Genomic DNA, 26,959 nt, shown 5'->3' on the forward strand with positions numbered 1-26,959 from the left:
AACAACTACCCTGCTGGTAAAGTAACTTCATAGCTGATTCCTTCTGCTATGTTAAAGTCATATTCTCAGGTGCTGGCACATCTCCGTTGTTTTTTGCTGTGGTGGTTTTTTTTTTTTTTTTAGTCTGTGTGAGATTTTTCCCCAATTTCTTTTGTACTAAAAGTCTACTGGTCTTTAGTGAGGGCAAAAAGACAAAAGTACTGTTGTTTTAGCAACATATCAATATGCACTATGTTTGTGGATGTGCCCGTGAGCCTGTGGTATACAACCTGAGAGGTTATGTGGTATCACTCTATTTTAAAGGAAGTCATATTTTTGTCAGATACACACTCTTCATTAAAGATTTTGGCATGTAGTAGTAACAAGGATATGGGGAAATCTGCTGTCTTGGGCAGGCCACAGATTCACAGGCTGTATTAATAGATAGGATTAGTGAAGAAGAACAGGTCAGAAGGCTGCAAAGCTCCTGTCCCTTGAGATTTCCTTCTTTAGATTGTTAGTCTCATTGAAGAGCTCCCTCAAATACAGGGAGCGGAAACTGAGGAAGAGGCTGGAACCATTTTATTTCGCTGGGACGTACTGGGGAAAGGGCAATTTCCAGGTCATAAGCTCTGCTGAAAATGTCTGCCCAGTTTTCTCCGCAGGCACCCTGGAGGAACAACAACATCAGTTTTCTGAGCAGAGAGGCAGCTGTAACAGAGCAAGGAGAGACTATCATAGGTTTCTACCTACTGGCTTTAGGTATGTACTCGGCTTGGATGTGAAAGGGAGCTCCTAAGTAGAGTTTGGTAAAAAGTTCAAAGAAGTGATTCATTTGTGTTTCACCCCTAACAGAACGGGATGTTAGAAAATGCAACTTTTTTTCTTCAGCTACTACAAGATCAGAGAGGTACAGCTTTCTGTTGTTAAAAAGAGATTCATAATCAATGCAGAAATCTTGAGGTAAAAAATAGCCAAGCCTGTAAGCTTTTAACTCATGTTCACTCAATCTGTGATAAGATTAAAAAAGTACCTTATCAGAAGTGCATGGCACTTCTGTGTCTTCTCGTGTCTCAGTAGCACTGAATTAATGTTCTTTTCCAGAGTTTTGACTGCTGACGAGGCAGTTGGCATCCTACAACTACCTCCTGCAGAGACAGGAGATACAGTTCTATAGTTTTAATTTTTTTAAACTTTTTTTTACTGCTTGCTTTAAATTCTTTTTAAATTTCTGTCTTCAAACAGAATCTATGAAAGATCTAAGTACTAGAACATTATCCGCTGTTGTTAGCAGTCACAATACCGCGTGTTTATTCTGGTTCTGCTGCAAGGCAGCTATTGTAAGTGTATAATAAGGATTTGGAAATGGCACCCAATATGAACTCACTTTGATCCCAGCACAGTTTTGTTTTGTTTGTTTAAATATTGTCTATTTGGGGCAGACTCATTGCAGGATACAAGGAAACTTTATGGAATTTCAAGGAATGCAGGTTTGCTAGGTAATCAAGATTTCCAACCATAAAAACTCACAGGAAAACACAAGAAAACATATTTTTTATTACATCTGTTCTTTTAAACAGCATGTACAAAAATGTTTCTGTTTTTAAATGACTGATGTAAACAGATTTTTTCTTTTTATAAGCTTATCACATATTGCAAGTAGCTTACCAGCTCTCAGCTTATGCTTGAGAAAGGTCTATGGAAGTTACAATGTAAAATGCTAAGTATTTTAATATGTTTACATGAGACTTTCTTTTTTTACCTGTAGGAACTAGGGGGGAAGAAAGTTGTGTTTAGAATAAAAACATAGATTCTAGTAGAAAAAAGTACAGCTTCTATCTTAGGAGACTTAATTAGAAGAGTAGCCGCAAGATAAATCAGAGTCGTTCCAATTTATCCCCAATCTGTTCACATCTGCGTATCCTTTCATGAATGGCTGGGAAACGGCTGCACCATCAGCTAATGAATTAATCAGTTGCACTTAAGACTAGAAAGAACATCTTAGGTCAGCAAGGATAGTCCCCTGCTGTGACAATAAATAATCTCATTTACGAAGCTATCGTGCTCCCTCATATAACTGGCCAGGGGTTTTTTTGCTGTTGCTACCAGTCTTCCAATTGACAGCCTGCTCCTGACTTTGTTTCTCTCTTGGGTAGGAGCCTTTCCCTAAATTCTCAGTCACTTTCAGCAGAAAGATTTTCAACATCCCTGCTCACTCTTGCCGTCTACTTTTTCAGCGCTTTCTTTGCGCAGGCTGGCAGGCAGCGCACTGATCCCGGACCTTGTCAATAGGGTTTCGGTTCCCAGCTACCATCAGCTTGCTTGGCAGCCTTCCTGTGCCTCCCTCGGAAATCATGGATAACAGCACTAGCCTCCTTTGTCAATCACTTTTACACCTGTGGATTAAAATGCTCTATTAGGTGGTATTATTCCCGGGGAAGGATTACTACTGAGTTATATAAGGGCAATACAACATTTTTAATACTGCTGTCCATCCTATTCTTTTTGCATCCCAATGTTTGCAAATGTGGTACGAAGTACTTTCCTGTTGGGTGTCTGAGGAGTAAAGGTGACTCCTTAGCTTTTCAATATTTAGCATTTATCAACACCCACTTAACCTACTTTACTCCGGTACTGCCAGTCTCACCACAGCTGCTCTCAGTCCTGCCCTGTGTTAATCATCTTCAATAATTGTACGTTATCTGTGTATTTTGCCACTTCGGAAGGGTGAGCATCTCTTGTTGATGAGCAGCCCATATTGGACAGTGTTACAGCTTATGGGGGAAATGTGGTGATTCTTCTCTGAACCTTATGTTGGGAGGAAGTGCTCAGTTTCCTGCTCTCTGCTATTTTTTTTCTCTTTCAGACATGTTTTGATCTCAGTTGGAACATGTCCTTTCTCACCAGGATTACCTTAGGAAGCTGGGGTTGGATTTTGAGTTTGTTTTTTTGTTGGGTTTTTTTTCCACATACTCTTGTGATTGAATATTGCTGGTAGCCTGCAAAAAAAAAAAAAAAAAAAAAAAAAAAAGAAAAAAAGAAACTCTTTCCCTCTGTTGTTTCTTTTCTATCCTCTGTTTTATTGAGGTGCCACCTGGAGACACCAACACCTTGTAGGACTTCAAAGTTCAGAGGTTTCCTTCTAGGCTCTTGATCTTCCTGTGATCTACCCTGAGGCATATACTGCCAGTTGAGGAGATCCCAACCCTCATGGACAGTGTCACAGCTCTTGCTGTGCTTCCTCCACATTGCATTTTTAACCTTTTTCCATGTTGTATTGTCAGTGTTTGGGTGGAAGGTTGTTTTGAGGTGTTGTTTTTGTGTTTTGGGGTGGTTGGGTTTTTTTGTGGTGGTGATGGTGGGGTTTTTTGGTGGTTGGTTTGTTTGTTTTGGTTTGGTTTTTTTAAATTGGTTAGTCAATATAGTCAGCAACCCCAGACCGGCACACCTATCTGATCGTGCAGAGATCCGGCATCCCACAGTCACTGCTCTGGTTGATCACATTTTATGCAACCACTGTCTCTGGTTACTCCAAAGTTTGCTGAGTATATAGTTCCTCCAGTTTTTTATCAGAGTGTTAATATGGTCTACTTCCCAGAGAGATCAGCCATTTTAGGGACTGGATACTCTAGTGCAGGTTCTTGTCCTGCTTTAGTTAAAAGGATTGTGCCTCTCCTCAGAAGTGCTGCGCACACTCACTTGGTAATTTGTGCTCTCAATGCTTTCCTCATCCCTACCCTCAGTGTGTGAATGTAGTTTCAAAAGTGATCACAAACACTGTGCCTTTGTTACCTTGATCTAAAATATGTGTATCATTTTGCATTACTTTTTGCTCAGTTTCTTCCCTAAGATACTTTAACTGAAAACTCCCCTCCTCTCCAGTCTAGGGGGAATTTGCTCTGTATTTTCCCAGGAAGTGCACGTGTCTGACGCTTTAAGAGTTGCCCTCCTATCCATTACACTGTGTTGACAAATGCTGCTATTTACAAAGTCAGTGCCATTTTATTTTTTCTGCTATTTTAGCAGAATTTTAGTTCGTATTGACAGGGAAAATATTTCCATATCTATTGCCTTCAAAACTGTCTTGCCTTACAGAAGGTAGAGCTGACATAGACAAGCAACACAGCTACCACGTTTGCATTGCGAACTATCCTGATGCACTCCTTGTTGCAGCCTTTCAGTACTTAAACGGGGCTTATAAGAAAGACTTTTTGGCAGGGTCCGTAGCAACAGCACAAGGGGTAATGGTTTTAAAATAAAAGAGGGCAGATTTAGACTAGAAATAAGGAAGAAATGTTTCACAATGAGGGTGGGGAACCACTGGCACAGGTTGCTCGGAGAGGTGCTAGATGCCCCATCCCTGGAAACATTCCAGGTCAGGTTGGATGGGGCTCTGAGCAACCTGATCTCGTTGAAGATGTCCCTGCCCATTGTGAGGGAGGGGAGTGGTGGTGGTGGTGGTGGATTAGATGACCTTTGAAGGTCCCTTCCAACCCAAACTATTCTATGATTCCCAAAGCTGTCCTCCTCCAGTGCCCTGCATGTGTCTTTATAATACCTAGACTCGGACAAAAGCCAGAAGCGATTCCTGACGTAAAGAGCATGCAGCCGTTGGGAACGAGACTCGGTTAAGAAACATTGTCACCTAGTGGACAGAATAAGATGTGTTTATTATTGTTGATCTTATCCTTATAATGAGATGTATATAAAAGACATGTATGTACCTCAGCGTACCACTGCACCAGTGACTATTTCTGGTTAATACCGTATGCTGACACGTCAGCTCTTCCCAGTTCAAAAGCTCTTTAGCAAACCATGTGCATTTGCTAAGCAAGCCAGAGCAGCAGCAGTTTGGCAGTTTTGCAAGCAGAAGTTATTAAAAGGAAATTGCTCTGCAGAAAAAGCAGTTCATAGTGCCGTACAGAGACTGTCCCGTCAACCACCTCCCCTCCCGCTCCAGGCTACCCAGAGCACCTCACCGGGCCGTAAGTACCCAGCCTCTCTCTTTGGGGAGCAAGCGCCTTGCTCTTTGGCATTTCGGCTCCTGATGCTCCCAGACGGCTTGAGATTCAGAGCCAATTTCCTCCCCTCCCTTCCTAGCCAAGGCTGCCTGGCAGAGAAGCACTTGGTTCCCGACGTGTGGGTTTGTTGATGCTTCCTGAAAGAAGGCGGCTGCCCTCTCGCTACATTAAATTTATCAGCCGCCTTTCATCTCATGAAATATGAAATATTCAAATCTCCAGAGACGCTGTGCAATGCCCTGGTGTCACGTCCCTCTTCAGTGCATATATTCACCTCTTGCTGTGTCAATATACAGCACCCGTACTCTGGGATACCTACTGCTTGTGGCTGGGTAGAGGGCTATGGATCAACACTTTTCTCCCTCACCTGATAGTTAATGTGGTACCATGACATCAACTGTGGGGAACAAAACCAAGCGCTGATGGGTTCCTAAGCCTGTCCGAGGCTGCAGGCGCTCAAAAGAGGCGGTGTTTTGCTCCCCATTGCCAAAGTGAAGTGAGGCCACCTGTGTCGGCAGTGGCAGCGCTGGTTTGGGGCTCAGAAACATGACCTGGCAGGGAGCTGGATGCTGCCCAACCTGCTGCTCTGCCCCACTCCAGCAGCTGCCCTGGAGCCATCCCCTTCACTGGCTAAGCCCCATTTTCAACACTGAGCCTGATGCTTATGAGTAAACACTTTGTTAGAAGTCATTCTTTTCTACTTGTCTACATCATTCCAAAAAGTGGGATGCGACCTACCAAGGTCTTACAATGATGGGTGGGGCAACAGACACGCATTTGGAAACTCTACGTCTCTCCAGATGAGCAAGTGGCTGACTTTCACCAGATTTAGTCACCTCCCTTGCATTTTCCTCGTGTAACTAGACACGTACAAGTCAGGCATCTCTGTTCCTGAAGAGTAAGAGAGGACACAACTTTCTTTTAAAACGGATTTAAAAAGACTTTAAAGCTTCTGAAAGGTCTGCTCTAAATGTTCTCTTCATAGAGATTAACAGGTGTATTACTGAAAAATATTCCCATCTGGGACAGGCTTTGCTGTAAGGAGATCCTAGACTGTTCTAAGAGAAGAAATTTAATCGTATTAGCTGGAAAAGGCAGCACTTCTTGAGAGAGGAGTGGTAAAGCGGCTCTCAGGTTATGTGCATGAACTTTCAGAATCCATTATCGTATACAATGTACCTAAACAGCTGCAGCTTTCGGCAGACTTCTTGTAGTCTCTGCTCCACTATGCCAATCCTTCCTTTTTTCCCCACAAGTTATGTTTCATGAGTTTCATGTGCCCACCTAGGGGAAAAAAACTTTTAAAAACCCAAGGCTTTTAAATGGTGGATCTTTGATAGAGGCAGCAGCAGCTCTTCATGTTTTTTCTGTTTTATTGCTGGAGTTGTTCACTTGTTCCTGCTTCTGTAAAGTACCCAGCTACTTAAAATGGCTTCATGAGTAGGTTTTCCAATGGATAAGCTGGTTTAATTTGTTTCTAGTGGAACAAAAGAGTAATTTCAGAAGAGCCATCATGCATTTACACACTGAACTGCTGCTTGTTTTATTTGCTTTTTGATTTCATGGATTTAAATTTTTTTCCAGGTTGGCTGTCTTGGTTTGGAAACAGCGTAGTGATTTTTGTCCTGTATAAACAAAGACATCTTCTGCAGCCCACCGACTACCTCACATTTAACTTGGCAGTATCAGATGCTAGTATCTCCGTGTTTGGGTATTCACGGGGGATCATTGAAATCTTCAATGTCTTCAGAGATGATGGATTCATTATCACATCAATATGGACCTGCCAGGTAAGAGTGGATTACACTTAATTAGACAAAATAAGTGCAGTTATTTCTGTATAAACGCTCTATATAAATAACCAGGCAGGGCCACAAGAGTGAAAAGAAATACTGACTGACCTTCCAAATGGACAGTGTCCTCTTTTGCTATACCCATAAATTTATGTATTTCATCAGGTTTTGACCAATTTTCAGTGATTTCTAACTCTATTTAAGATATTCTCAATAGTTTCTATTGGTTTGTGGGTTTTTTTTCTTCATGCCATAGCTCCCACTCGTTCTGGAAGGCTAAGGTGTAGGCTGTTGACTTCAGCTCCCCTGAAGTCAACCTGGTTGTTGGCACTTTACCATTTGACTTAAAGCAATGTAGACTCCTACTTGACAAGGCACGTAGAGCAAAGTCTCCACGCAGCACTTGGGCATACCTGTATATTTTAGCATGCAACTACTTGTACTAAATCAGTTGTTACTCTTCAATCTTACCCCTAAATTCATTGTTGGTTTGAGGCCTGTTGTAGGATGAGTGACTTGACTTTATGGCACAGTCATCCCTGAACTTGGAGGCAGCTTTTTGATGGAGAACTCAGAAAATGTTGTTCTTGCTAATTCTGAAACAAATCTGTGTAGACAGACTATAAATATATCCCATGGATAGATAGGCACAAGCCTGGCTCCCTGGTGCTTTCAGTAACATCTGTGAGAAAGATTATACTTAGTGTAAGTGTCTATTTCATGAGGGAATCAAAAATCTGAAAATGACAGGATAGCCTACAGCAAGGTATACGTAAGATCATGATAAAGGAAAAGGGAGAGAGAAAAATAATCCTTTCTTCTTGGGAGGTTTTTTGTGGTTTTTTTTTTTTTAAGACAAAGTTGAACTATTGTATAACATAGATGAAAGCATTTCTACGGCTCATGTCACCTCCCCTTCAACATAAAGGCTTAGCTTACCCAGAGAGAAAGACTTCCCACAGAAGACTCTGATTAACCTAGGAGCTGTAGCTTGATCTAAAAATATTTATTTTCTGTTTATTTTCTTGCTCAAAATGCATGTCTATAGCCATTTGGCAGAAAAGGATTTATCAAAATGAAGCTAATTATTACCTCAGGAAAATCCCACTATTTCTCTAATGAGAACACATCCAATTGCAGTTTCCAGGACACCTCTTTAATTTTTTTTTTTTTTTTTTAATTAATGGAAACCTTTTGAAGTCATCAGATAAGCAAAGCCATACCTGCAAACTGTAAAATTCATACCGACACTCAGAATTAAACACTCCAATTTTGCCCTGTGTTTCAAGGAAGGTTGGAAAGGAAAGGTCAAATCTGGATACCCGCGTTCCGTTCCAGCTTTGCTTTTTTGATCAGTCAGCTTCTGCTGTCACGTATACTTAGGGAAACTTTATTTTCCCAAGCTAGCCTGTCATTTCTGTTTATGAAGAAATTTCATGAGCTCACCTTACTTAATCCACATATTTTCTTATTTTCCGTTCCTCTGAATCGGGCCTCCTTCTGTGCCCTCAGGTAATATTTTTCAAAATTAAGGTTCACCATTCCCAGCTGCCCCAGTTAGAGGGTGTGGGGAGAAGAGAGACAGATACTTCTCTTCCAAAACAGCTTAGTCTGTGAAAACTCTGGAACAAAAGATGTATCTCAGCTAAAAGGACCGTCTCATTCCATACCTGCTGAATGGGACAGATATGTGTGCTCCCCCTCTGTATGGAAGAAACGCCACTATTCTTCCCCATGCCAAATGTTATTTTTCTTTTTGGAGGTCTGACACAGCTCTTCTCTCAAGAACGATGTTGCATAGTAGCTCTGTATCCAAATGCTGCCCCTGCTTAATGCTATGTATGGATACAGTTTTCCAAGGGTGGCTTTCGCACTCTGCTTTCACTTCTTGTTTATCCCTTCCCTGCTCTGCCACTGTGCCTTAGTCCTGATCTGGACAGACGGAGGGCAGTCAGTCTCTAGGGCACTGATTTTTTTTTTTTTTTTTTTTTGGCCTCTCATAGTATTATCAGTAAGTAAACTAGTGCATATAGTAAAGTTCACGTCAGGGAATGTCAACCAGTGACCAAGAGCCATTTGTTCCCTCATTGACCATATTTCTAGGGAAAAGCTACCTGAGGATATATTTTTGTCCTTCCTATATGTTTTTTATTTGTATGTTCTGCTGAACTAGAAGTTGCACTGAAACCTGTAAAAACATTGTGTGCAGATGTAAGAACATGTAGGAAGTATAAAAATGTTGATTCTCTGCAGGTAAACACATTAATCAAGTAACAGAAAGTTTTTCTTCTATCTGTTAATTGTGTGGTGAATACAAAAGATGCGGGCTTCAGGGAGCCTTGATGTATATTTAGGGGAAGGATTATAACCTACCTGATCCCCATAGGTGCATTGCAGTCATGTCAGAAACCAAGGATGGGCTGTGGGGTGCCCTAGAACTTCAAATCCTTCATAATCCTGGTACTTTAAACTTGTTTCCACTAATTGACTCTTCTAATTTCATTTTGTTTTGTTGCTTTTTTAAGGAAAATATGGCTTGGTTATTTTGACATTAACTTTATAAATACTTCAGAATTTTACTATGGGGGTCAAGAAAATTGACTGTTCTTATCACGTGCTCACTCTGCTAGTATAGGCCTTTTTAAAAAAGTGATACTTATGTCTTATACATAAGAAACAGTCAGAAATATCTCGGCTGTGTGCAAGAGAGCACAACATAGTTATCTCCAGGTCATGGTACCATCCCCACTGCCACCGACATGCTGACTGGTGCTATTATCGCAGATGCACTCACCTCACTATCAGTCTACGTATCCCTGGTCCATCTGGCCAGCCAGATGGTGCCAGAGCATTCCCAGCAGATCCGGCTCTGCACAGAAACAACCTCAGGAGGAACAAAAAAACCCGTATGTTCCGCTTTGAGGTCTTAGTGAGCACCACAGTAGCCTGCCCAACAGGACTCAGCCCACACCACCTCTTGTACCTGCAGTCTGCCCTCACCGTCCCACCAAGGGCCAGCCTGGAAGGACCTTCCTTCCCCTTCTTTTGCTGAAGCTGTTTTGTTTTGTGTAGAATAACAAAGCCACAGAGCGGAGCTAGAGAGGGAGAGATGACTGTCTCAGCCTGTGGTTGGGTTTGCTACATCGCAGTGAGGAAACCTGGCTTTGAACCCTGCACTGCCTAATGCTTTGATGTTTTAGACAGTATTTCTGTCCGGCACACCCTGGCCAGAAACCACCGGCAATGTGGTGAGCAGCAGAGCCCCCCATGCCGCACGCATGTTTTGTTTTACCCTAGTTCACTCGTGCACAGTTTGCCCAACAGCACCAAACCTGTGGCATATGTGCTTCCTGAGAAGGCACGGGGTGGCCGGGAAGCCCAAAATGTTTTAGAAGTGCCAGACTTAGTGTTCGTGCGTTGAGGAGTACGTGAGTCACGGAAATGTCTGGGATTTCTTGCGCTTTAAGAGACTTTTCCAAATCGCGGTGGTGTAGCTGGTCAGGTTGCCAGCTGAAGCCCCAGACAAACGGGGGTCTCTAAGAAAAGTTGCGTGTGCAATGGCCCTGCCTTAACAAAGCTGCTGTTGGACACGGAGGGGTCCCCTCCTTCCAACGGGTGTCTGCCCGCTCGCACAGGGAGTTTCTCTTTGTCTCTGGCCCCAGTATTTGTTTGCTCTAAGGACAGTGGAGCACCTCCATACGATGAATAGTCTTGGGGCTTATGTTCCCAGGCGGGAGATGTGGGTCTGAGCACCTTTGGACGGAGAAAAGTGAACCCAGCTCTCCCGCACCCTCCATGGGGGCAAAGGGAGAACGGATCAGCAATCTCTCTGCTTTCCACAGTGACACTGCTTAATTTTTGAAAGGTCTTGCACAGTTAAAGGAAGGGTATGGCTGTGAATACTGTTCTAATTTTTTGCAGCCTGGAGTAAGGCATTAAAAATCAAAAGTGAGGAGAGATACGCCCCTCACCTTGTTCTGTTGCCTACTTTCGGAGCCTTCTTTGCCCACTAGTTTTTGCCGTGTCCAGTCTAGGAGTCAAGCTCGGAGCCACAACGCTCCTTGCACCAGGCAAGCAACCAGAGCTACAGCACTGCGTAGCTGAGCATGGTGGCCCTTACCCCCTTCTGTAGATTCAGCTTCCAGTCACTGCTTTGTGCTAGCACTTAAAAGTCCAGTATTTTTGGTATTATTAAATGTTTAGAGCTCTAGTATGACATTTGTGAGAAGTAATAATGTCCATCTCCTGTAAAAATTAGAGGTGGGGATCTGAAACACCAAAAGGAAAATTGCAACAGTAGGAAATTCTGAGATAAAGAAAAATGAAAATATATGGGCTCTTTTCAGAAGTTTTGAGGGGAGGAGTTGTAATCTTGAATAAATTATTTTTTATTTTATTGATGGCGTTTGCTTTCTCAGAACATGCATTTATCTTTTTTCCTATAGACAGATTGTAAAATATTGCTAAATCTTGCCTGAGGAGGAAAGAGAAGATTAATACCACCTTCTTTTAACAAAATGTTCTGTAAATTGTCTGACAAATTAAAAACCCTAAAGGCATTTATGTTATTCTTAAAATAGAGTAGATTTGAAGGACAATTGGCAATGTGATGTTGATTTAAGATAACTGGTAAAACCAACCAATTGTTGACTTTAGCTAGACTATTGACTATGTTGACTTTGTGATTTTATGCGTTTGTAAATGCCAAGATGGTGTTTATGTATTACCGTATGTGGTATGGTATTCCCTCATGTTCTGGGTGATATGACTGATCAGTGGTAGCTCAGCAGTCAGCATGAGCACGTAATAAAAGAAATGGCAGATAGAAAGGACCAAAGTGAAAGCTCACAGGCTTCATTTCTCCTTCCTTCCCAATGCTTAGAAGATGACTAAAGTATCCGTATGCATTCTTCATCAAACTTCAGCACAACCATCCACTCGTGGTGCTCCATCATCTATACATTTTTTCCTTCACAAAATCATCCCACTTTCAACTCCCCCCATATGTAAAAAGCACTCTTTGCGTATATGTCTCCCCCCACCTCTGGCCCTTGTTCCCCCCAGCAGCTGTCCATGTGGGTACCCTACTCACCATGGAGCTCTTGCTCAAAAACCCCAGACAAATCCACAAGCTGTTCATCTTTACCCGTAGCAACACCCGTCAAGGTGGATAAAGGTTTTCTCCCCCACCTCACCCTTCCTCCCAGCTGGCTATGGGGGGATGTAGTGATGATTGCCTATACTCTCCTTGCCACATCTGAGAGTGCTCGAATGACTGTTCTTCCACAATTTTCCTCCTCTCTTTCCCTGTGGGGAACCACCTGTACAGACACACCTCTAGTTCACTGGTGCTACTGCACGATGGAGCCAGAACGCACGCTGCAGGAGTACCTTCATCCTCAGTACGGCTTCCTGCAGTGTCTAACTTCGGCAGAGGTTTCCCCTCCAAAGACTGAGCTAGTTCAACCTTGCTAAGTGTAAAAAATCTTGCAGTATCACTGTATATCCATTTCCAAGCATGTAGCTCTAAGATTGAGGCTGGGACAGAATAAACCAGATTTTTTCTTAAATCATAATAGCACATAATAGGAATGTGTTCTAATGTCTGCTTAGTTGAAAAATGTTCAACTATTGACCTAAAAGATGTTAAAAGAAATTAAACCAAATGTGAAAAGGAAGTGAATTAATAGTTATTGACTATCTTAGCACAGTACTGTGGTGTGATATTGCTGGGATTTTAATTAGATATAGTTTATAATTCCTAATGTTTCAGAAAAATGAAAATAACCCAAAGTCAAATCATGGAACTGGCAGTAAGAGCATTAACAGATAAAACAGGTGTTAAAAGTGCTGAAGAAAAGCTGTGTAACGTCAGCTCTGTATTCAATTCACCTTAACATGCTGATTCACTGTGAAAGGTAGGATGTGGAGACTGATCTATAAACAAAGATCAAAAGAAGAGTGCCCTTTACTTTGCCTGTGCTGTGCTATGCAAATCTTCCTCTCCCAGATATGTACGTTTTTCTGAGCAATTTTAATATCTCAAATATTATGAACACTAGAATGTATCTTCATTCTTGTTTCCTTGAATAACTGAGATTTGGATACAGGAAAAAAAGTTGCAGAGCAATTAGTCTTCCCTATTTCTTTATTTCTGGCCCACCTTGATATAATCTGAAGAGTTGTGCACGTTGCAGTCAAAGAAGTAAAAGCAACTCATGTAGACATCTGTGAGTTAAATTTTAATGAGAAAAATACTTCATCATCTGCAGGGAAGGGGGAAAAACAGTGCCTTTGCACAAACAGAACCATTAGCAACATAGAAGATCATTTCAGTGTAACTAATGTGACTGCAGGGAAGTTACGCCAGTTTTCATTAGCCATGAATGCTCCCTCATTTTCCTGTAAATTATTATTTCTGCAGCCAATTGTGACAAATTAGGGAAGTTATATATCTGGTACTTGAAAAACTGTGAATATTCAAACTATCTGTTTCCTTGTTTAACAAATCTGATGTAGCTCCTCCCGTGCCACCCAAGCACTGCATCAAAACCACACGTTGCTGCCTGGAAAGGGCTTTCGTTGCCTGATAGCGCTCCTACAGAAACAGGACTTTCCAAAGCCTAAATCTCAATTCCTGCACTAGCTTGTCCTCTCAGTGGGCTTTGAAACATCCTTTTCTTGCTTCATTACATGGAAAATAGTAGCCTTCCTCATTCTTCTGTGCCGATGTGTGTTTCTAAGAGATTAAGTGTCTTCTCTCAAAAAATGCTGCCCATCATTACCTTCAAGATCTTCTCACTACAAAGCTGAACAATCCATGTTGTTCTCCCCCTCCCTGTGTGCCACATCTTCTCACTGACTTTTAAGCAAATTTCATATGAAACTTAAAAATCAGTCTGATAATATCTGTAAATGTCTTAAATTGTCCTACCTCACATTTACTCATCTTCTACTTCACAAAGACATATCCCATTCAGTCAGTACACCAGTAGTGTGTAGGAAGCAGTTCAGGTCCTGACCCTGATCCTGTTCTGACTGAATCAATGACAAGATGACTATTGCTTGCAATGGGCTTTATATGGCATGGCATCCATGTATTTGTATGTATATGACGTGGCCATCCGGTATTTCCATACCACTGTCCCTGCAGAAGGGATGAAGTTGCACCTGGTGGCTTTCCAGATAGCTCTTTCAGGCCAAGAATAACCTGTGTCTTTTACACTTCCTTCCAGGCTCTCCATGGGCTACTAGGACTCCTTGGCAATGTGTGTGACCTTCCTGTAGGAGCTGTTAGGTCCAGTTTAACATACACAGTTGTGATGTGAAGACCCTTACAGCTCATAAATGTTTTAGGACTATACGCATTTTCTTGGGATAAATCTTCTATTTCTCTGGTCGTTTCAGTACAGGATCCAGAGGAGCCAAGAGTATCAAACTAAAAGGAGATCTCCTAGTAGCCACGCAGCTTTTTCAGACTTTCAGAGCTGTAGCATGTTCTTGTCTTGGCCACTTAATGGCTGAACTAGTACCATCATTAACCTGCCCTGCCTTGTGCCTAGGAACTTTATGAGCAGAAGAATAATTCCACTGGTGGGCATTCAGCCAGCAATCAGAGATGACCTTGTATTAACCTGGCTACGTAATCAGATTCCTTCTTGATGGGAAACAGCACAGACGATTGTACTTTGGGGAATGTGGAAGGTCACTTGTAATCTCTGGGCGGTCCTGGCAGAGCCTGTGAACAGTCTGTGGAACCTCTTCTTCCCTTGAGAGGTGTATAAGCCTACAGAAACATTTACCATGACATTTTGAAAAGGCAAAGGTAGTACTTCTTTGAAAATATAAGTGTGACTTTAATCTGATGTTAATGGATCTCAGCTATTGGGATAGGATCACTTGGCCACAAAGCAAAGCTTTGTTTTCTGTGGAAATTTAAAGATGAGACAGGTCACTTATGAGGCTGTTTTCTTCTTTTATCTGTCTGTGTAGTTGTTTATATTGATGGTGCTGCTAGCAATAAACAAGTAGGCTCTGACTTAACATCACTGAATCGAGAGGAGTTTTGGCTCAAGCCCACTGAGAAGAATTTTATGCAGTGTAGCACGAACGTTCCCAAAAGGCAATGCTATAGTGGTGCTTAATTTCCCTGTGCAGTAATTCACAGAAAGACAATGGCAATGCAGTGTTTAACCTGAAGATGGGAATCTTTCCACTGTATCTGGATCATCGGGTGGTATGAGCTACATGCTTGGTTGCTTCCTCCCCATTCATTCTTCATGGGTGGACAGGGGAGGTGTGAAACCTGCCATGGTGCCATGGCATCAACTCAGAGCTAGAAAGCGGGTGCTCCCAAGCATGCGGAGATGGGGTATTTGAAGTAAGGTTATACTCTGATGAGGCTGTGTAAAGAAATTCTGAAAGCAATTTCTGACTATTTGTTAAATGATGTGCACTTGGTGGGGTTGTTACATTCGTAACTGTGCTCGTTGATAGGGGCATGTACTACTACGAGTATAAATTGTGACCTGAGAGGGCTACAACTCTAATAGCTAAAAGGCAACACAAAGTACGTATATGTTGAATCTCAATTGATTAACCCAGTATATAAACTTAAATAACTACAAGCAAACAAGTAGATTTATTCTGGATTCCCTAACATTACTAAAGCCAAAACCTGACCCGCATATATTAATAGCTGGCACTAAATGTACATTTAACTATATAGTATAGTTAGTATAATTACATATCTGTACACATAATTGTATAGCCTAAATATTGCATTCATATTTTTCCTTTCTTTAAACCTTTCTGTTGACGGCATATATTTTAATCACTTGGTCAATGCAGAATAGCGAGTGTCTGATACTCTCACTTAATGGTGTAAACTGTCTAATCCTGTAGCATAGCAGTTCTCATTGCTTATTAGTAAATGAAGTGCCATTTGTGTTGGAGACCTGTAATGGCTTGGGTTAATGCAATCACCTCTAAGAGCAGCTACCTGTGAGGCCTCCAGAGACATTTTAAAAGGCAGAATGTGTCCATAGCAGAGCAATGTTGCATGAGCAAGAGACATCGTGGAAACTGTGGTAAATGATAAGTCTCTCCCACTTCCTGTATTGTAGTAAATCTTAAAGAAACCATTTGAGTGCTTTCAGAACACTATGTACTGGGAGTTTTAAGTAGTTTCCTCTGAAGACTGATTTTGATTATGAACCTTGATAGTTCTTCCATTTGACAGAAGAGTTACTGTAGTCTGGTTGACACATGATTGATATATTCGAGGGATGGGAGAATTACGTTGTCATTAGACTCGAGTGGAATATTTTCTCATTTACTGCAAACTTTAAGAACTTCTTGTTAAATTTTAAAACATACTCTATTCAAAGGTACCTACAATTGCTTTTCTAAATCTCTTTCTTAAAGATTGATTTAGGTGTGTCTTGAGGTTGAAGGACATTTATTGCCATTATCTATTTACATTATGATCTTGGAATAATCTGATCTGTATTCAAAAATATTCTGAGAGAGCTTATTGTTATGACTTTAAATATATGCAATGGAAAAATAATCCCTATTTAAAGTTTATCTTTTTCTTTATATATTTATTATCTCATTTTAATAGAAGAAAAAGACAGGACATTATGGTTCTGAAGGGAAATAAATGGACTTCAGGAAGTTGCAACAGATTCACCAGTTGGCCAGAGGAGGGAGCGATGAAGCCTTTCTGGCTGGTGAGATCAATGCTTCAGCCTAAATTGAAATGTAATAGCTATTTTGGCAATCTGCTTTTGTGCTATTAAATCTTGATTAATCCAATAACAAGAACAATAAGTTATATTTTACTCTGCTTTAAATTAAGGCAACCCTTATGAATTCAGTAGGGATGCATAAGTTATTAAAGGTAGTAAAAATGGGGCACACCCAAGCTCATAGCTAAAAATTTGATAGTGCACTGGGGATTCCTGACTCTCCCTGTGTTGAAGCAAAGCTTAAACAAATTTGCATGCAGTAGGATCTCTATGTATCTTGTGTTGTAAAGAGTACACCAAGAACATTAGTGAGATTTAAAATCAGGCACAAGTACAAAGCAGAAAAAACACAGCCTTTTCTTCAGTTGTGTCTTAGCTTGCAGGCAAGATAAAGATAATAAGTGAGTTCTGTGTCTATATAGCCAAGGGAGTACTATTGGTATAGCACTGAGACAAAGCTTGTAAAACTGCTAATCTACTCTTGTTTCTTAATGGGTAAAAAGGAAAGCTGGTGGGTCAAAATTGCCATGCAATCAACTTTGTGTTTATGTCAGAATTCACTATGGCCTATTAACACTGCTGCTTTTTGATCGTAATTAATAATAGGAAGGACAAAATTGCATTACATAAAAATGGAGGAAATATGATGACCGTGGAAGGAAGGAGCTGCCTGGGGGGGGTGGGATAAAAGAAAAGGAAAAGCAGAGCCAGGGAAGGGGAAGAGCATCAGTCTTCCAAAGTAATTAGATACTATTCTAGTATTTCAGTGGCTGTCATTTCATGTATCTTTAATGATGCTGAAAACTGAGAATATCCTATATTTTTGTTACCTACATATATTAATATCTCTGCCTCTAGAAATCAGGACTATGCTAAAGCAGTTTTTCTGTTGCTAACTACTTTGGGTTCCAAGCAGTTGCTTCGGTTGCTACCTACAGCCAGTGTTGTCTGTTCAGGAGCAGAAAAAGTAGCAGAGATCTTTCTTCCATATCCAGTAGGTATATGTTGGAAGTAGGTTGGCTACAGCTTCAGTAAGCTGTCATTCTTTTCCGAAGACATACGCCTATATAAACACCAATATAAAAGTATTGCAGAATCCATAGACTTGCCGGGAAATGGCGTACGCATAGCTAGGCTCAAGAGCTAACTCATCGCCGGCAGAAGTTTTGCAGGGACAATACCGGTTTGAGGATCCTACTGCGAAAGCAGCCCTGACCCTGTTAGATGCTTGCTCATGTTTTAATGTTCCAGAGGCTGTGGACTCTGTATGGGCTGTTCTGCAGCTTGAGAGCCACCTCATTTACCTCCTTTATTCATTTCACCCCAGCCCTCTTGTCATCCCCAGAGGGCTCCCTCTCCTCCTTGGCACTTCACTCCATCACCTGTTCCCAAACCGCTGAGCCCGTGGCTAGCACAGGGGCAGTTAGCACAGCCGCCCCCGGCAGATGGCTGCCACTTTATCCACTTACTAACCATAGGGACCTGCTCAAATTTCTGATGATAGCCCCCACACTAGCAGAAGCAACAGTATTTTGATGTGTTGAAATGCTGTTATTAACAGTATGAAAATGACACATGGTGCTGACGATGGCTCGATCCTATGAGCTATGTTGGCTTAGGTAAAGCTGCATTTTTTTCTAGCATGGCACCAGTCCAAAGAAAACATTTTGGGTTGTTCTTTCTTATGGTGACAGAGTTTCATCTTGAATGCTAAAGAGCGAGAGTGTCTTTTTAGACCTACTTTCCTCCCTTGTAAGCGTGCTCAAGGGCTATTTGAACTGATTGCTTAATATAATTGTCTCTCTCTTTTCTGATGTCAGGGAAGTCGAGGTGGGAGAATAATGCTCACATCTGCAGGTGGTAAAACAAGCACCAGTGCATTTCAGAAAAACTCAACCAGTTTCAGTGTAGGAGGGCTAACTGTGATACACACTAAGAAGCTTGTCCTAGTACTTTAGTATTCAGTCTCATAGCTCTTTAGACTTAATTTCAAAGTGTGTATTTATTTGCATCATTGCTGAAAGACAGCCTCCTTTCTAATCTAATAACTAATGCAATTGCTTGCAGTGTGGTTTATCAGTAGTTCTTGGCCACGCTGTTTTCCGCATCTATGGGGCATTGCTAGAGGAGATGGAGAAGTGGCAGCTGTTTGCTTCAATAAGGCTCATGAAATGCAGAGCACATTTTCATATCCAAGTGTTTCACCCATCTCCACAGCACACAGTGGGCCAAATCCAGCCAAGAGCAGCTTCTAGCAAGTAGCTGAGACACCCAAGGAAGTCTGCAGCCATGTTTGAACCAGAAAACATTTATACACCAAGCAGGAGCTGATTACAGGTGAAGCACAGGTGGATGTAGATTGTTGTAGTAGCAAATCTTGCATGCATTTAAAATGTGGTGGGTCTAGAAAAGCTGGCATCAAGAGCTATATAGAGTCAATACAAGGATGTTGGTAGCAAGAAAAAACGGCAGTGAAAGAAATTATGAAGCAGCCTTTTCCTAACCCTTCACCCAATTTAATTTATACAATCTGCCACAGTCTCAGCTTTAATCCTGGATTAAAGCCCCGGATTCAGTGCTGGGATAAACTGAATTCCACGGGAGTTGTGCCCATTCACACAAAGACAGAGTTTGTTCCCATAGAATAACGATGTGCCTTCCCACCGATAATTTTACCACTTGAATGCCAAGTGTCCAGAGACACTTGCTTCATATTCCTGCTTCACTCGGTGTAAAATCGGCACCCGGCAGAGCTCCTCTGCTCTGGCTGGTTTGGTATACCGTTGTGAGGTGTCAAAAGGGGGACTGCCTTCAGCGTTTTGCCTGGATCATTTCCCAGTCATACAGTGCTCCCTAGCAGATGGCTACATCCAGCTCTGCTACAGTCAGCAGCAACTTCCTTCCCATACCCATAAGTGATGCTAGCAGAGTTGTAACCCTGCTGTATGGCTGAGACACTGACGTCAGTGGGAGCCTACACAGCCGTACGGCTCTGCCTGCGTCAGTCAGAGGTGGTGAGGGTCAGGGCTTAATAAATAGTAGGGAATCAGTAGCACCAACGTTGAAACTCAATCTATTGGAGCAATTTAGCTTTGGGTGGTTTTATTTAATTTTTAAAATAGCTTTTCTCACTCAGCCAAGTCCATTACCTCCTACTTTCTTCCCTCTTTGGCCTAAATTTCATGGGTTACGGTTTGCATGTTTGTTCTGCCTAAGCAGGATGGCTGGACGCGGTGTGGTTGTGCCTGTTCAGGGTTTTTCTTCTTTTCAGTTCAACCTTTTTCTCTTTCATTCAGCAAGTCATTTCAGGGAAGCATACAGGTAAGGGTGTGTTTGCTTGTTTATTTTATGTACATGACAGAGCACTTATGTTCTATAGGATCAGTGAGCAAGTAAATGTTTAAAAATTATATAACTGCATCTGACATTTTATGTTTCCCTGCTAGCTGGGTTTCTGAAAAAACTTTCAAGAGCATTAACATGAAAATGACAGGAGCAATCCCTGTGATTCTTTTCCCCCTGCAGCGCTCTGCAGTAAGAGAACATCCTGCACTGCTTTGTTTTTTAGGTTGATGGTTTCCTGACACTTCTCTTTGGCCTGGCTAGCATTAATACCCTTACAGTAATCAGCGTGACTCGCTACATCAAAGGCTGCCACCCTGAGAGAGGTAAGGAATAAAGGCAGGTCCAGTTCTGCCTTCACTGAACCTGGTACAAATCTGTATTTCTTCCAGTCACAGGCTATATCAAACATAAATTACATTCTGGTTTCCAATGCATATAACTCAGTCATTTACACTACAAACATGTGTGCATAGAATCCTTCAGGGTAAATGCCAGTAAGAGCCAAACTTATAACTAGTACCCTTTGGTCACCATGGGTTAAATTCATCCTTGTGCCAAAGATACCACAGGTCCTGCTAATGCTCTCTATTCTTCAAAATGCAACTTAAATGACTCTTAAGCAATGCATACATCATTGTCTGGATCTCACTGTAAGCAATGAATTTTGTCTTCTATGAGATTATGTTTGGGAAGTTTCCAGTCACTGATCAGATCCTTGGTTCAGAAGGCTTCCCTACATGCAAACATCTTCACCCTTCAGGATGTTGTGCCAGCATTTGCACACAGCAGGCATCATGGGACTGCTTTAGATGGCACTGGGACCATTGTCTGCGCTTCTGGTCTCCAGCTTTTGTAGCACTGCGCAGCCTGACACCCCCACATGCCTCTCTGGCCTCCCTCAGTGGACAGTTTCACACCATGGGAGATGAAAATTACTCCCACCATCCCCAAAACTGACCATGACCGAACTCTGCCCAGACTGTCTCTGTCTCCTGCCTGTCTCCCAGATCTGCAAGGCATCATCATCACAACCTCATACCCACACTTCTTCCTTCTCTAGTGCCTTGGCAATCTGTAACCTGAATATCTATCTCAAACCACCACTCTTCATTACTCTCTCCAGTGCTAGAAACCTTTCACTAACCACTCTCTCTCTCGTTTTTTTGAATTTCACTTTTTTATTAACCTTTGGTATAAATGTCTCTGTAAAGGCATGTAAGTGTCCCACTGTACAAATCTGGTCTGAAACCCTTTACACATTTCCTGACATGTGAAGCCCTCATCAGCAAGTCTATGTAAACATGCCATCATCTACCCCTTCCCTTTTATGCCTCTTTACATCACCACACTCACCCCAGGCACCACCTTTCACATGATCAGTAGAAACCTTTCCTTACCATCCATCCTGGATCTCCTGCCTGCTGAAAACTGATTTCCGCTGGGAGCCTTATGTGCTGTCTCTTCTTCATACCTACACCTTCCATAAATTCTCCCAAGTCTTCCTTTCACCCATCTGTAGATAATGTATTATCAATTTTCATGCCTTTATGACTGGCTTGCACCATCTTTCAGACAGGAACCTATTAATGTCCACAGGTAAAACATACATAAATACACTGAGTGCATCATAGACATTTTTCTCTCTAATAGCATGAGTAGTATTAGCTGTGAGAAGAACTTCTTCAGGGAGATATTTTTTCCACAGGAAATTCTTCTGCAGTTTGTTGTAATAATAGACTTGTTGAGGTTAATTTTCAACACAAACTGCTGCTGGAGCTGCTAGAATTTGGCTGTGATGTATTCTATATCTTATATTCATTGCACAGTATGAAGTCATATTTAAACCCCATGTTTCTCTTTTGCAAAGCTGTACCACATGGACATCTGAGGGTGTGCATAATTTATGTTTGCCTCTTGAGGAAATGTGAGCAAGTACCCCATATAACTTTACAGAAATGTTGAGGAACAGAGATTGGTGGATGCATAAATATTTCCCATGTACACAACGAAATAACCACAATGTATGGCAAGAGCAGGACAGATTAAAAAAATAGTATTCATTGGCTAATATAGTTTGAGCATCTGATGTTTTTTCTCCTTTTTAACAGTGAAAATGTTGAAGTGAATAAGAAAGTCCTCTGCCTTTAGACTTATCTTATCCGTTCCTCTCTAAAACTTAACAGTTTACATACAACAGTTTCCCGCTTTTTATAAAATTGCAAAACCTAAGTCCAACATAGAATTTCCTAATTCTGTAGTGCTCAACAAATGCATCTCCTGCTAAATAGTCATTCAGTTCCATTGTTCACAAATGGTCTTGAACATAAGCCTGACAGATGCTTTCAAATTTAAGTTTTTCTTATGAATATGTTTTTTGTCTTAATATTTTTTTTAAATAGCTGTATTTTCCTTATTAGCTGTTGGTATAGGAGTACGTTTAGATTTCAGAGATATGTTTGCCTTTCTAGATATTCTTTTCTGACCACACCATGCCATTTCAGGTCATTGCATCAGCAACAGCAGTATGACCGTGGCTCTGGTTCTCATTTGGATAGCAGCTTGCTTCTGGTCAGCAGCCCCATTACTTGGCTGGGGCAGTTATACAGGTAACAGGTATCTTTCAGTTGTACTTATTTAGCATCTCTCCACTTAACTGAACAAAGATACTTACCTTCCTTTCTTGCTCTTTGTGATAAACCAGACTGATAATCAGTGGAACTGAGAAAATCATTCATCATGCATGACATTCACGCAGAGTGTTGCCTGCTTTGGTATTAGCTATAAAGAGATTTTTTTGAGAATATCACAGGAAAGACTTGGACGAAGTGCATATTACCTATGAAAAAAAAGAGAGATCAGAAATATTTGGCGTGGTTAAGTCATGAGATAAAGGAAATTATCAAAAGACATCCTTCAAAACTGTCAAGATTATGAAGCTAGAAAAGAACACAAGTTCCAGCAAGTTAAACTTGAAACTATAATAAGACAAGCCAGAAAGATCTGGTGAAACAGTTTGTAGAAAATATGAAAACTAACATAGCAGCAGAAGAAAAAATGTCAGAATGTTTGTCAGTCCAAGAAGTGATTAGGGTGCAAGATAAGGCCATAGCAAAAAAGGGAAGGGGAGAAAAAAAAGGAAAAATTTTTAATAGTGAACACTGCAGCAATTCAATGGCTAAGGAATATTCCCACAACAGAAAATTTCTTCATGGGGAAAAGTTGGAGAAATTGTCGCAAATTAAGTCTCTAAAAATTCAATGAAATAAATGTCTAGGAAGAAATGGTAATGATACAGGAGTCCTAACAACTGAAATCCTGTGACTGAAATTGTCCAACAGTTATCTGCCTGAATCCTGTAGGCATCTGCATCATTTGAGAAGTCATTAAATCTATGAAGCAGGTATGTGAATATATCCTCTTACCTCAGAGCTTGTGTATTTAATAAGTATCTCTGGACCCTTGAAGCATGATTGGTTAAATCTTCTATCCTTCCCAAACCAAATGTTACCAGGATTATTAGGTTAAATGGATCTTTTGTTTGAAACAAAAGCCAAACTGTTTATTATACTGTTCTAGTATTATGTCATGTTTTTGCATTCTGGATATGTCATAAACTTGGGGGGTTTGGACTGGTCATTTTCTGTGTATCTTCTTTTTGAACCTTGGGGTCTACTGATGAAAAAGGCAAAGGAGACAAAAATCTATTTCTACTACTGAACACATCCAGATAGCAACACCTAGAGCTTTTGGTGTTAAAAATACCGAACTCTTTTTGATGAGAATCATAAAAGAGATTTTAGTCTTTTCCTCCTTTAATTTTTCCTGCCTAAACCTCCTATCACCTATGAGGAATTAAGGGATTTTTTTTTTTTCCTTCAGAATTATCACTGGATGTCAGGGAGAGATCTATTGCTAAATCATGCAGGCTTCACCTATATTGTATCTCCAGGACTTGTTAATACTTGACTTACTTACATAATTTTGGATCATGCTTCATTTATTTATAATTTAGTTTGCTGCCATAGCTGCCAGAAAAAAACAGCTTTTTCCACTTAAAAAGAAAAATCAACAATTCACAATCTATAGAAAACCTCTAATGCTACCAACTCAAGTTTTATATCAGGACACATTTGCAAACACAACAGAAGGTCTAAAGAAGTAAACTGTTATTCATAAAAATATTTAAGCAGAGACTCCACCTTATTCCTACAACCTTTCCCTTAAGTATCTGATCAGCTAGTGTCCTTTTGTAAATCCTACTAGCTGTAGATCCTGCAATCTGCCTGACTTCATTTTTAAGAGCCTACAGCTCCTTTGTAGTTGCAGAACCGTATGCTTCCCATTTAGCAAAATGTCTCATGTCTTTCTAAGTATTTACATGTTTCATCTTCCCATAATTATTATCATTAGCTGTACCAATTTGCTTTCATGGCTTTTGCTACTGTAAAAATGTAATTGTCTTTTTCTTTCTACTAAAAAAACCTGAATATTTTTATTCCTACTTTGCTGTGTAAGTAGTGACTTTCTACATTTGTCCTGTTGTCTCTTTAGAATTGCTTGTTATGCTGTTATGTGCTCACCTTGGGAAGTGACTATGTAGAAGATTATGACAACAGTAGATAACACTCAAGAACATCAGACCTACTGAAGGATTACCATTTTTTTTCTAATAAAGTATCACAATTTCCTGTCCTGAAACAATGGTCTGTGCATTATGGATTTACATTAGAAATCTAAACTGGACAAAATTATATTACGCATTAAAACTTGTTAGGGTCTATCTGGTCTTGAAAAATTGTTTATGTAGGAAATTATGTCACGGCTCATTAAATCAGAAAGATCAATGCATTCTTTAGTGCTTAAAGGAAGAAAAATACAACATTTGAACTGATAAATTAATCACTCAAAAGCAAATAAATGTTCTAAAAATGTTAACCAACTTATTTTTGCTTTCCAGATCGCATGTACGGCACATGTGAGATAGACTGGGCAAAAGCCAGCTTCTCTACAATCTACAAGTCCTACATTGTCTCCATTTTTATCTGCTGTTTTTTCCTACCTGTCACAGTCATGATCTTCTCATACGTGTCAATTATCAATACTGTCAAGCTAAGCCATGCATTAACAGGACTGGGTGATCCCACAGACAGACAGAGGAGAATGGAGCGGGACGTCACCAGGGTGAGTTTGGATGTCATGGTGGATGGGATTTATATCAAGGAAATCTCTTTCCAAAAATGGATTTCCAAAAACTAGAACAGAAGAGAAAAAAAACTGATCAGTCACATTTCACTTCTCTATATCTCTAGTGAACTGAACTCAGTGAAGAATATGAGATTTGTTGAAAGGTCCTACCCCATCAGTTGGCTAATATTGGTGCTACATCACATGTGAAAAATAATCTAAATCTAATTGGAGCGGGTTATACAGTACAAAAACAAAAATTTGGTTTGGCATATGCTCTTTTCTTTCAGAAGTTAAGTTACTTCTGACCATACACAATAGTTACAGTGGAGCTTTCAATTTACTTACTGTTGACTTAAGTCTACTCAAAACCTTCTGAATTCATATGAACATACAGGGGACTGTAGCTATTTTCGTTCCATTGGATGAGGCATTTCTCAAGCACACCACCATGCCAAAATTCCATCTATAGCTTCTAGGTCTGCCTGGCTCCATCAAAGCAAATTTTTTCCTTGCCTGTATTCTCCTGTGAGCCATACCCTCAGGGCAATCTGAATGTTTCCCTTCCAGCCAAGTATCCAAGCTACTATTCCCAGTGTATTGCTTCCCTGATGTAGTCTTCCAGAATAGATTTAAGACTATTCTTCTTCTGTCTTCTAGGTTTCTATTGTCATTTGCACAGCCTTCATTATTGCATGGTCACCATATGCTGTCATCTCTATATGGTCTGCCTATGGTCACCCTGTGCCCAATCTTACCAGCATCCTTGCCAGTTTGTTTGCAAAGTCCGCCAGCTTCTACAATCCCATTATCTACTTTGGAATGAGCTCCAAATTTCGGAGGGACATTTGCATCTTGTTCCATTGTGCCAAGGAAGTCAAGGACCCTGTGAAACTCAAACGCTTCAAAAACCTCAAGCAAAAACAGCAAGAGCATTCTCAGAAAGAAGAGAAGTATGCAGGAGAAACGCACCCTGCACCAAGCCCTGATTCTGGGGTGGGAAGTCCAACCAATACCCCACCACCAGCAAACAGGGAAGAGTATTTTGGTATTCTCGATACACCATCTAATAACCCTGATATTGAGTGCGATAGACTGTAAGTTTTGTGGCCACTTTACACACGCACTCACTTTGTGTTCAGGAAGACCCTCTTCAGATCAGCGCTTGAGTGATGTCCTAATTCCCAACCTATCTGTTTCTTGCTATAGCACTGATGACTATACAATTCGAGCAAATCAGATGGTAAAGTGACATTTTCCTTCTATGTAGGTACAAAAAGCTACGAAGCACATTACAATGTGGGCAGCACACCCAGTGCCAGAAACATTTGATTTTCGCACGCGTGCGGGAAGACTGACTTGTGAAGAGCGGGCATTAGCTAACAAAAATAACTAGTATGTTCCTATCCAAATTTTATTAATCAGGAGATGACATTTCCAAAAGTGGTTTTTGCTCTTCAACAGTCCCAGCCACAGAGGATCATTTTAGCTCCCTGGCGCTGTAGGAGAAGATGGGCCCTGCATGAGGTTGCTGTGGCACTGCTGCAGCCCCAACGGCCGCGAGCTGGTGGGAAAAGCCGTGCTCCCCCTCCGGGGCACCGGGGCGAGCCTGCCATGGGGCCCCAGGCCCTGCGCACGCAGGGGGGCCCGCCCGACCGCCTGCACCTGACGCTCGGCCTGTCTGCGCAGGCGCTAGGAGCGGTCGATCTTGGCATTTGCTAGCCGCTGTAGTCCGAACAGTGGCTTCCCACTTTTCCTCATCGGTCTGCAGAACTATTTCCACCTTCCCAGTGAGTAGGGCCCGGCTGCAGCATGCAGACTGGGGAAAGCTGGCCTCTAAATTTACTGATCTCTCTCCAGACGGGTTGTTTTTCTGCCTCATTAT

General features: G+C 41.2%; 1 protein-coding gene across 1 annotated transcript; it reads left to right on the top strand.

Moving 5' to 3' along the window:
* Nucleotides 1-585: 585 nt before the first annotated feature.
* Nucleotides 586-26,175, top strand: LOC309403713 (visual pigment-like receptor peropsin; the record flags this gene model as incomplete). The annotated part of the gene is made up of 6 exons (XM_081997960.1): nucleotides 586-741; nucleotides 6,585-6,790; nucleotides 20,114-20,213; nucleotides 22,392-22,496; nucleotides 24,848-25,071; nucleotides 25,735-26,175. Exons 1-6 carry the CDS (start codon nucleotides 621-623, stop codon nucleotides 26,173-26,175), a joined length of 1,197 nt encoding a protein of 398 aa, XP_081854086.1. The 5' UTR covers nucleotides 586-620.
* Nucleotides 26,176-26,959: the final 784 nt, after the last annotated feature.

The sequence above is a fragment of the Phaethon aethereus genome (assembly GCF_964289735.1).
Source record: "Phaethon aethereus genome assembly, chromosome: 3".
In the NCBI taxonomy this organism is placed as follows: domain Eukaryota; kingdom Metazoa; phylum Chordata; class Aves; order Phaethontiformes; family Phaethontidae; genus Phaethon; species Phaethon aethereus.